The sequence below is a fragment of the Haplochromis burtoni genome, unplaced genomic scaffold, assembly GCF_018398535.1.
Source record: "Haplochromis burtoni strain Fernald_Lab_line unplaced genomic scaffold, NCSU_Asbu1 Contig_546, whole genome shotgun sequence".
Taxonomy (NCBI): Eukaryota; Metazoa; Chordata; class Actinopteri; order Cichliformes; family Cichlidae; genus Haplochromis; species Haplochromis burtoni.
Genome location: NW_024582907.1, coordinates 219,721 through 231,785, shown reverse-complemented (window position 1 = coordinate 231,785; position 12,065 = coordinate 219,721). Strand labels below are relative to the sequence as shown.

The following is a 12,065-nucleotide window of genomic DNA, read 5'->3' as shown; positions in this document are numbered from 1 at the left end:
ATACAGTTTTATTTATATAGCACATTTAAAAACCTGAAGGCACGCCAAAGTGCTTCACAGTAATACGGAGAAACAACATAAGTACAGATCAGGCACTAGCACAGACAGAATGGAGGCACTAATAGACCTTAAGAGTTAAGTAAAATGGGTATCAAACCTCAATACAGGAGGAAGGTCAGATCGTGAATACAAAAATATCTACTAAGAAGATAAAAACAGCAGTAAAATTAATAATAAAATAATACATTTGATAAAAAGTTTAAAAAGGGTATTAACTGGTCAGGAAAGCCAGGTTAAATAAGTATGCTTTCAATCTTGATTTAAAGGATTGGACAGAGTCCGAGGCACGAATAGAAGCAGGGAGATTGGGTGCAGCTGAGGCAAAGGCACGATCGCCTCTGCTCTTCAGTCTAAACTTAGGTCTAAAACACACGGGAAATGTTAAGTCTTTGTTCATTTGGTCAAATATTTGAAATTGTGATATGTAAGCTGCCTGCACAATGTTTCTTTTTGTATTTCTTTTTATACAATTTTTACTGTAATGTGTATCCTAAACTTCTTAAAGTTATCCTGTAACAAAGTAAACAAAATAAATATCAAAAACTAATGAAAGCTTAACTGAAATGTGTAATTTCTACCATTAAATGTAAAAATGAAACAAGAAAAAAAGAAATTAATTCAAAATTTAAAAACAAAAAATCTAAATTTAAACAAAAAACTAAACACAAACTGAAAATATGTAAAAAAAAAAATAAAATAAAATAAAAAATTGCCTGATTTCAGTATGGTGAGAATTACAATTTGAACTTTTTCAAAATGGATGTTATTATTTATTTATTTATTTTTTACTAATTTACTTATTATGTTTGTTTAAACATTTTATGATGACTTGTGTTTAAATGGAATTGGGTTCAAATTTGACTCACTACCGCTGCTACTTCAAGCAATGCCCTGCGCTGGTCTTCCCTGACATGTACTGGGTTTCAGCCCTCCGGGACCTGCTGTTGATAAGCAAATATAGGGAGAAGATAAATGAATATGTAGATCTGTGCAGCAGTTTAAATGTGATACTGTCCTGTGTGTGTTGAGGATCTGTGTGCTAGTTGAGCAGAGTTGAACCGATGGACGCTGCAGCTGTTGTGCTCTGTTTGGGGCTGAATCAGATCAGTCTCCTTCCACAGCTGCAGCTTTGTGCTGAGTACAGCGGTTTTTCTAGGGTTAGCTTTCAGCGCCACAGCCTGCAGCTGCCTCATCTTATTCTGAAACTGAGTGAAAAACACTTAAGGGTAGATGTACGGAAAATGTAGGTGTATGGAAAATACTTATTGTGTTATTAGAGTGACCATTTTATTCTCCACACAGATATCTTATGGATGTTTTTCCCCCTGTGGAGGATGAAGGGATTAGCGGGCAAGCCTTATCTGAAAATGATGAATTTGTGTCGGCCGTGAGTATGGCTGGGCATCCACTGTGTTTGGAATAATATGAATGTAATAAGTAATTTCTTTTGATTGAGCTACCTGCTGTGATAGATTTTGAGTTCAATCATTTTATTCATGATATTTGATATTTATTTTAATGGCTCCTCCTTCTCCCTCTTAACCTGCTTTAAGGGATCAAAGAAAGGATTGCTCAGTACGGGTGTATTTCATTGTTTTGTGGGGGTTGTTTTTTACAGTCTGGCATTATGCATATTAGGTCAAGCTACCAAAACAACATTTGTTGACAAAACACAGCACATATGTTCCTGAAAACTGGAAGTGATGACCTGGAAGCAGGCCACTGGCATCCAGAGCTCTCATCTTTCTCATAATCTGTTCATGGGCACATTAACGCTCACAGCCTCATACCGCCTCTCCCCTCCTGGCTTTGTGAGTAATGAGTTCCTGTGGACGGTAAAGGGATTTAAGGAAAACGTAAAAGCCAGACCGTGGGAGATAGTTGCTATCTGTGACATTAGGAATGATGGATCTCTGTATGTCTGTGCATGCTGTCCTCTGTCAGAGGTTTTTGTGTGTTTGTGTAGATATTGTTCTAGCACAGTTTCTAAAGTGATTAATGTAGTTCTACTACTCCTTCTTCTTCACTCTGCATTTTTGGCACCCGGCACCCAAAACGCAGTTTGATGTTTTGTTACCAAAATGTTGGAACTTAGTTTAGAAATACACTGGTGCCCAGTAAGCAAACTTAATTCCCAACATAGTGCCTCAGGATGAATCTAGTCGGTGTGCATGCCTTTGCATGCCTTCCTGTATACAGTGAGCATCATATTACAGAATCTAGAAGTGTGTGTGTGTGTGTGTATATACCTGTTTAGACATCTGTGTGGGGACCAACAGCCACTAGTCAGCACTAAAGTGCCTGTCCTCACAAGTTTGATGGCATTATTAAGACTCAAAATGTAGTTTTAGTGTCAGAGTTACAATTAGGTTATGGTTGGATGGAGGCTAGTGTTAGGCAAACATTTTTGATGGTTAGGGTAAGCAGCTAGAGAAACATTATGAGGACATCAACTAGATGTCCTCACTAAGATATCAACACGAGAATGTGTGTGTGCGTGTATGTGCATGTGTGTTTCAGTACTGTAACATAATAGAGCTCACAGCATTTTGTTCTTCATAATCTTATTAGCTAGAAAGGTCCTAATCTGATGTCTGGTCATGATAATGTAATCTTCACGGTCAAACATTTAACTTGGGCTTTATAGTATTAGTGTCCTTTTGTAAAGCCACTCAGTCAGACTACTTTGTGCATGCGTGCGAGGTCAGACAGCAGTCTTAATGTAAAGCTAGTTGCAGTAAATCTGTAAAAAAAAATCCAAACAGTTTTATCTAATTGAATAAATTTCATTGATCTTGATAAACGGGTCACATTTAGCTTCCTCCAGGGTCGTCACCACAGGTGATCAGGTTATTGTGATGTGATATATGTAGAACTTGTGTAGAAAAAGACTGCATGTAAAAGTTTATTTAGCTTACTTTAGCTTTCTACTTTAGCTTTATTACCATGAACATTGCACAGTGGTGTATTTTGACCCAAACTAGGGCGTAAACCAAACCTCAGTCAAACCAAACAGACAGTGAAAACTGAAAAAAAAAAAAAATCAAGAAAATCGACCAATTAGCAACTGAAATTAGGTGTTTACTAAACTATCAGCAACTGCTTTTATATCAACTGATGAATGAAAATTAAAAAAGATAAAGAAGAGATGGGAGAAAAACCATCTGATGAGTGTTGATGTTGCATAGCTTGTTCACCAGAGGGCACTCTGCAACTTCACTATGGCACCACGCATGTATGGATGCCCAACCAACCAGTTGATCTGAGCAGTGTAAATGAGTAAGCAACTACACAAAATAGGTGTTATGGAAATCTGTTTGTTTTGTTTTTATGAAGGAAAAAATTACTGGCCAATATATCAAAATATCACATGTTTAAGTCACTAAATATTGATATTGTTTGACACAAATGCCATCACTACAGTCATATTGTGACTTACTGTAACTACACGGTAATGCCAGATAGAGCCCTGGTTTTAAATGCTATCTGGTTCTGATTTAAAAAATGACCATAGTTTTCATCCAAACTGAGATTTCAGTTTGTTAACTTGAAATTTCAAGATATTTACAATTTTGACTCAAAATTTTCTTCACTTTCAGCATTTGAATCCTAATTATCAAGCAATAAAAAAAATTGATAATAATTTTTTGTCTTAATCACCAGCCACTAGTTGTCAAGACACCTCGAGGCATGGTAAAATGGGCTGTTTTTCTCTGAGGACTTTAGTTGGATTTTGTTGCCACTGGTCATAAACTGGCCCCACATAACCAGAATGGCAACTGATAAAAGTTTGAGTGACCTGTGTAATCCCAAAGTCTTTTTAGAGTGGAAAAACAAATGCTTGTCACACACAGAGCAATGAAAACCCCTCATATTAAGATTTGGTGCCCCCTAGTGTTCATATGGCAACAATACATATTGACTTATGTTAATCATATTGCTCTAATCTCCTTAGTCAGGGGGCAGCTGACGACTCTCTGGCACATTCCTTCCACTGATTTCTAACAAAACATCAGATGAAATTGGATATTTGATGGTACTCTACACAAACGCTGCATTATCACACACACAGCTTCCCGTTTCACTAAACTGCCACACTGGTGTTGCCATATTTCCTCTTCTTTTTATCCCAGACTATCTCTTTATTTGTTTTTTAAAATTTCTTTAACTAAATAAAAAAGGTAATTAATAATGAGTTCTGTTTGAAGTGGTTTAAAGCTATTGCTTTTTTCACCTTCATTACTGTTGAATCATGTTGATTAATCAATCCAACACACACACACACACACACACACACACTGACAACTGATAATTGTTCAGTGTTGTTTCTTTTGATGAATTAATGGACAACATTTTGTAAAAATCCAGTTATGTTAGTAATGTCCTTTTTTGTCCTGCTGCTGATTTTCAGGAATGTGGGCTATTTCATAGCATCTGTTTCACAGTCTTGTGAGTTACATAAGTGCTCCAAAGCAAACATTACTTCCTTATTTATCATATCACTGAAGCTAACTTTACTGTGACAATTTCTATATTGGCATCTATTAAAATACGGCTGATGCAAAAATCTAAATAGTTTAGGGAGGTAGTTATGATATTAATTGGTCTACGTGATCCTTATGATTCTGGATGCTTGACTCATATAGTAACTATAATATACTTTAATGCAATGCTGTCAAACAAAAGCAATAGAGACTCTGTAAACTAAGAAATCCAAACGGAAGGCATTGGGATTTTTAGGCTGTTCTACTTATATAAAAAGTTTGGTATCCTTAGTCGGCTTGTGTTAAGGTGATGACCATGAGCTGCGACTTTCCACCTGTGTGAGGGCCTTGTGGATTTATTTAATTACACATCACGCTACATCCGAATTTCCAGCAGGATACAGTAGGCCATGTTCTCTTAAAGTTTTGGCTGATGTCATTCGGATCCCTCTCCATGTGGGCAAGGGGCACAGTAAAGAAACTCCAATGTGGATATCATCAGCTAGCACACTGTTCCCTGTGTTGATGACAGTATGGCCGCCTGCCTTTGCCTGGCTGACTTCGTTGAATCTTCTATTATAACGTCACTCTAAAGTGAGACAATTTGTTCACTTACACATTACAGTTAAAAATAATAATTTTTATAAATCAAAACATTCAAATAAAGTCTGTCATTTAGACAGCTGATTAAAGTACACAAACTACACAAATAAATTGGTATGCAAACTCACGCTGCACAGCATCACCCGCCTCTGACAAAGGCCTGTTTTCCCGTCTCTGATTAAACTCCAATACTTCATGATCAAACACCATTTGTAGTTTTTATTTCCATCCCATAACACCTCTGCCTGCTCGCCTTCTGTCCACCCTTAGACTAGTAAACACAAAACTTCCTAATTCAAAGCAGAAGTGTGTGGAAGTAAATGGAAGAGAGAGTGAGACAGAGGGAGCGTTATAAAAAACTAAATCTAGTGAAAAGGGAACAGCTAAGTCAAAGTGTGGATTGATGGGGTAGACTTATGAAAAACAGCACAGCGAGCGAAAGAAGGGGGAGGAGGAGTGGTGAAATCAGAAAGGCAAAAGTTTAATAATATCTGCCCACGGAGGCAGATGTGGCTTATTGCCACCACTGGTCTGAAAAACAGCCACTACGGGTTTGTTTATAGTCAGCGTAGTGGAAGAGAGATAACATTTTTAGAGGATTAGAGGCAGGAAATAAAAGGCAGCACCAAATAAAGAAGAAAATGCAAGAGTTTGGCCAGATCCTCAGGGATAAAGAAGAGGGACAGAAGGAGGCATGGGAGTGAAAGAGAAGGGATTAATGAAAGAGTGAAGGATAGGGAGGAGAAGGGAGATGGCAGGCGTTTTAGTCAGCGCAAAAAAGACGTCACAGTGACAGAAAAGGAGTGTGCGAGTTTACCGCGGTTAAGTGACCTGAGCAGGTCTTATGTAATCATAATTATAATCATGTGGGTTTTTTCTTCACTATTACTGTAAACTATTAGTCATCCACTAACAGATATCTGTAAACCTGTTTTGCACATCGTGTGGTTCATACCTCAGAAATTATTCATACACTATTTCATTGTCCGAATGATCCTGGTGGTTAATGATTGGTGCTTCGAGTATGCTTCTGGGTTTGTTAAGCAGATACTCTTACACAATGCGCTGGTTATAAGTGATTAAAGATCATAACAAATAGATTTAAAATGAAACTTGAAAAAATATATAGTAGGAAAATCTACTCGTAAATCATAGAGATAATGATTGCCATTCAACAATACATTTCAGTTGAGAAAATATTACACTAAGCAGGTTGGGAAATTCTGCAAGGCAACAGAGGGAGAAGCTGGAAGAGCGTGTGTGTGTGTGTGTGTGTGTGTCTCTTTGGGAGGTTGCATCACAGGAAACAAGCTCCCCCTCCTGCAGTTGAATGTGACCCTTTGGCCCTGGATCAAATGCTCCTCCGGGCTGAATACCATGAAGCCTCTGTCCTCTGCACCACGCTCTGCTCTGCACTGCACGGACGGCAGGAGGAGGGTGGGTGGGGGGTTCGGGGGTCAGGACAGATAGGGTGAGGAGTGGAGTTGCAGGAGGGGGCAGGATAAAGGGGTAGAGAAAATTTGGCTGATGCAGAAGTGAGAATTATAAGCAGTCAACATGAAGCTCAAGCACATATGCTACCTGTAAACAAATGCAGACTGGCCCCCCTCCCTCCCCCCGCTGGCAGACATGCATGTTTTTAAAGCCTAAAAAGTGGAGCCGGAGACGCCGACTCTGGCTCGTCTGTTTATGCTGCCGAGGGGATTGAATCGGGCAGAAGACGCTCCTATTTTTAGTCCCATGCGCGATGGAGGGATCGAAAAGCAAACAGACAGTATATGCACAGGCAAAGCAGAGAGAGCGAGACGGGGAGAGAGAGAGACAGAGGCAGTGAAAGGAAGGGAGGAAGAAGGAGTGACTTATTTGTGAAGTTCTGCAAGTTTGGATGACTGGCTCATTGCTGTCTGAGGAGGGCACATGGCTGGACTTGGGCAGAGGGCAGAGCTGGGAGGCTTTCTCTGCTAGAAGCAGCAGCTTCCATTCGCTCTCCAGCCTTCTTTCCTAATATTACAAGCCAGTTTGAGCTCTCTTCTGCATTCTCAAGTGCTACATAAATGCCTCTTTGACTTCTTGTGGGGAGCTGAAGCAGTAGAAGGGGCTTAGAGGAGGATTGACCCCGCCATGGAATGCTGTAGATTTGCGTGCAGGGTTTCAGGAAGTTTTTCTTCCCCTTCTCGGGTTCATAGGTTTGGGTCCGGATCCAAAAACTGTGTGCGCTTCTTAGAATTCCCTCAGAGACTCAAACCAAGGGTGCTGTGGCTCTGGTAATGATTTAAAGGACAAGCAACAACCACGGGCCATTTAAACGTGTATGCACTTTATTTGCACCTACATTCATCCCAGACGAAGGAATTCAGGATGCGACGCTTTGACAAGCTGAAAAAGACATTCCCCTTCCTGGCACGCTTTCACGTATATCGAGTAAGTCTGCTCTGCTGGATTGTCTACTCTCCATATTCCATTGAGGGGATATCTTCTTTAGCATGACATGGATGCTTGTAACTATAGTCAGAGTCATGTGGTTTAATTAGTTGTTAGAATACATGAATCATGAATATGGTATGGTGGAGGTCAGTTGTCTGTAACTCTGCGTGTGTGTGTGTGTGTGGACTCTCCAGCTGGTCTGAGGCTCTCCCCAGGGATGGTTGTTATTGCAGCAGGATGTGAGAGCAGAACCGATTTAACACAGATATGCATTTCTGCGTGTGCTGGTGGATGTGTTTGTGTGTGTTGTGTGTGTGTGTGTGTGTGTGTGTGTGTGTGTGTGTGTGTGTGTGTTGTGTGTCTGTGTGTGTGTGTGTGTGTGTACGTGTACATGCGCCTGTGTGAATATCAGCACCACCTTAAGGAATTCGTTCAGGCCAAAAGCATTTCTCAGCAATGACACCATGTTGTTTCTCTGCATCTAAATTCCTGCATCCCTCATTTATTTCTCTTTGTTTTCCTCCCTGTTTGGTCGTTTTCAATATTTTTTTGAAGTAAACGCTAAGCTTGGACAGTTTAGTGCAAACAGGCTTAGCTTCTTAATCTGTCAGCATTTCATGATGCTTCTTTAAAATATGGTGAAATGAAGGAAAGTATATAGATCACTAGTTAGTTCTGGATTTCTAGCCCTGGTTGGATTCTTCAGAGTCTTAACGGAAGTCATTTCTAACAGTTGGGATGCAGCATTTCTTTCAAGTTTAACCTCACATCTTCAAAATGTACATTTTCTACTTCCTACTTTAGGAGAAGTTAAGCCCCTGATGACGTTTTACATAAACTAAATAAAGGAAGGACACTGTTTTGTTCGGAGAACGTATAATTTGATGATCTCAGCTGGTGAAGATTCATGGTGTATCAAAAAGAATCGCCTTAATTCAAAAGGCTATATGTTTCAAAGTAATGGGCATAGACGCTTGCATGTAAAGTTTTACATACAATACTTGCATCGTTTACACGTGCTCAGTGTGTCCCCAACCAGATACATGGCACACATCAATACGATAACTCGTCCCAACAACCACATGAATCTTTTAAATCCTCGCTTTCTACCAGTACGTGTTTGGACTGTTACCAGTAAACAGCTGCGGATTTAAAGCACTTTAAAGTCAGATGTTTCTTTTTGATACACCCTGTATAAAGCTCTTTCTTAACCACCTAAATTAATTGTATCAAAGCTTATTTCTATGAACGTGTCTCAGGAAAAAACAAACCCAACATGCCTTAATGGGTTAATAATTTGTTTGCTAGTGGGCCAAGAAGTAGAAGCGCTTCATCTCCTTGATTTTGACCCCTCGTGCCTCAAATGACACTGCCATGAAATGAGGCCCAAGAGAAAGCTGACTTGCGTCTTTGGCACCGTCCAGAGAAATAGCATTCTTTCTTCAGTGGTGACTGCTGCTGGGGAAGATTGTAAAGGATGAGTTGGGCTTGTTTTCATGGAAAAATGAAAGGATTAAATGAAAATGAAAAATCATTTGTTTCTTGTTTGGGAAAACTTTTGCGTCAAACTCTTAATAGCATGTCTGCCACTGGCACAGCTTAACCCGCAGTGGACCAGCCAAAAGGGCCGTTGGATCGTCTTTCTCAGGATAAGAGTCAGGCATGATGTAGCAAAATGCAAAATATGGAGATGGATTCAAATGACAGCAGCTCTAGTTAATCCTAAAACCACAGGCACTACTGTCACCGGATCACGCGAGAATGTTTCCTGGCTTACCAGTGTACCGTTTTACTTCTTGTTTTCAACAAACAGGAGGATTTCAAAGATAGCTTCAAAGAATGTTCTGACAGTGGGACTTTTTTACCAAAATAAGAGGACTCCTGTGATTTCAAAAAGACAGCTGACCCATTTTTATGGTTATAGGAATGAATCTGTATCAGGATACAAACATCTGCCATAACCATTGGGGACTGAGTAAGTTGACCTCAGTCAGACCTCACATCTAAAATTCCTGTAAAATACAGAACAGCTATTTCTGAAAAGACATAGTAGATTTAGGGATAGATTTAGCGATTGGTCACATACGGGCTTTATTTTATGGCAGCTGTGGTGTGTCTGTGTGTGTTGGTGTGTGTGTGTGTGGTGTGTGTGTGTGTGTGTGTGTGTGTGTGGTGTGTGTGTGTGTGTGTGTGTGTGTGTGTGTGGTGTGTTTTTACCGCTACTTGTAAATGTAATAGGAAATGGCCTCTAAGCAAGTCCCTCAGGAAGTTTAAATGGCAGCGAGCAAGGAAGCAGTGACCTTTGTGACACTGTTCTCTGGACCTCGTAACCTCGCCTTTGCCAGCACAGGAAGTTCCTCATTCGCCGAGTCTAAATACTGATCAGTGGAGTGACCCCTTCAGCCAGAGCACCCATCGTAAAGTTTTGTCTGCCTTTATGTGCGGATTAGGAATGTTTCTCTTTTCCATGTGTTGTTAAGCTTGGTTTACAAGTTTACTTCCTTAAAGTTCTGAGCAGGTGTAGCTGTTCTCCAGCAAAGCTGTTTACTGTCTTGAATTGAACTTGCATCAGTTTGAGACGATAGCCTTGTGAAGAAGCCCATCTAGGTTTAGGTTTCTGGTTACGTTAAATGGATGTTTTTTGTTTTTACGTTAAAGATTGATGGGCTGACTCGGTGTTGTGAGGAATTGCGGTGAAACCGTTTCGGGGCCACGTCTGGTTTTTGGACGTTTGGACATCAGTTTTGCATAATATATTTCTTGTATTGCTCTTCTTGTTTTTTGTTTTTTTTGGCACATTCATGTCTGAGCAGTCTACAGCAAGTCAGCCAAAAACAACTTTCTTTGTTTTGAGCTTAACTTAATTGAAGACTAAGTGGTTTGTTGACACCACAGTGACATCAAATTGCAGTGAAAATGACTGTTTTCATTGTTTTTATCCTTTGATAAGTAGCTTATGCTACAGTATGTTTGCCGCTTTAGCCCCCTTGATCTTGAGTTTGTGACTTGATTTTTATAAGCAATAGGCTGTTAATGATTTAGTTAAGAGGGAGCTGGCTCCGAGCTCAGTTTCCTTTCTTTCTCTGTTTGTTGATGGCTGACTTCCTTTTTGAGTGTATTTTACGGATTTTGGAGCATGCATTGGGAGAGGTGTTGAATGACTATTGAATGGGCTTAACTCTGTGTGTGTCTTTGTATTTTTATCAGAAACTGGGCAGCAGCATGCAATGTGAGGAAGGGACGGAATGGTTGCTGGAACTGCTGATGGAAGTGCAGCTGCAGCAGTACTTCTTACGGATCCGAGATGACCTTAACGTCACACGGCTGTCGCACTTTGACTACGTAAAGAATGAAGACCTGGAGAAAATCGGCATGGGTCGACCCGGTGAGACACAGTACCTGCGTGTATGTGTGTGTTTTTGTCAGTGAGTGAATGAGAGAACCGCAGTGTTGTTGTGCCAAAGAAGCTCATCCAGATGTTCATTTGGCATGTCTCTCTTGTGTTTAAATTTGTATTCCTGCTAGTGGCTTCCAGTGTTAGATACTTAGTATAAATGTTCCTTATTCAAAGGAAAAATCCTACGGTTTATCTCCTGTACTCTTTGTCCATAATTTGTGATCTAAAAATGAACTACATCCCCATCAGCTTCAGTTTTTCCTGTAGTTTTAGTGCTAATTAGCAAATGTTGTAACTCTTTCATGCTAAATTCAGATGCTGAATATATTTAATATACATTATAAGTCTTAAAATATTGATGTTGGCACTGCCTTTGTTACCAGGCTGTAGACCGTAGAAGTAGATATTAGCTTTTAGCTCAGAGCGGTGGTTTAGTGTAGCTAGATATCTGAAAGCATGGCTGTTGTTCAGTGGCTTGTTTTTATCAACTCTTTCAAGACTGGAAATGAGCGCAAGACACAGAATTTCTGATTCCAAACTACGACTTCATAAAATCATCATTTACTGTCTTCTCTGCTCATGTGTTTTATTTCCTAATAAAGCAGCACTTTCATAGCTTAATGAGCAATTTTTATATTTATGATTACTTTTGTTCTCTGTATGCATCTATACATAGCCTTAAGTATGACTCTTGTGTTCAGTAATGGCACTGTGTCATTTGGCTCACCCTTGATGTTGCTTGAACAAATCCTGCATCACTAATGCATTTAATGTCATTACAAAGTCACAATTTGTAATTAGGTACAGTGAGAGTGGATATTAAACTGTCAGATCTTTTGTCTGCGGTGTGTATAAAGTGGATCACAGCAGAATTGTTCTAAATCCAGTTACTGAAGCCCTCAGGGCCTGTGCTTCACAGCCGCTTAAGACTAATTACACCCACTTCGCATGCTCATATATTCCCTCACATGTCTCTCCACTGCACAGCTCACTGCTCTCTGGGGCTTTATTATCTTTTCTTCTTCCTCCTTCCCTTTGCTTTTTGCTCTTTGTCTCATTTCATATCAAAGCTGGGTGTTTGGTTTTCTTCCTGTTGT

At 39.9% G+C, this 12,065-nt stretch overlaps 1 protein-coding gene across 8 annotated transcripts in view; it reads left to right on the top strand.

Moving 5' to 3' along the window:
- tnk2b (tyrosine kinase, non-receptor, 2b) overlaps positions 1-12,065 on the top strand; it is a 44,706-nt gene that overhangs the window by 15,757 nt on the left and 16,884 nt on the right. For 3 of the 8 annotated variants that reach the window (XM_042214297.1, XM_042214296.1, XM_042214298.1), the window contains exons 2-3: positions 1,363-1,447; positions 10,779-10,956. In XM_042214297.1, coding sequence (XP_042070231.1) covers positions 1,363-1,447; positions 10,779-10,956 — 263 coding nt within the window. The other 5 variants (XM_042214299.1, XM_005948924.3, XM_042214301.1 and 2 more) reach the window with 2 other exon arrangements.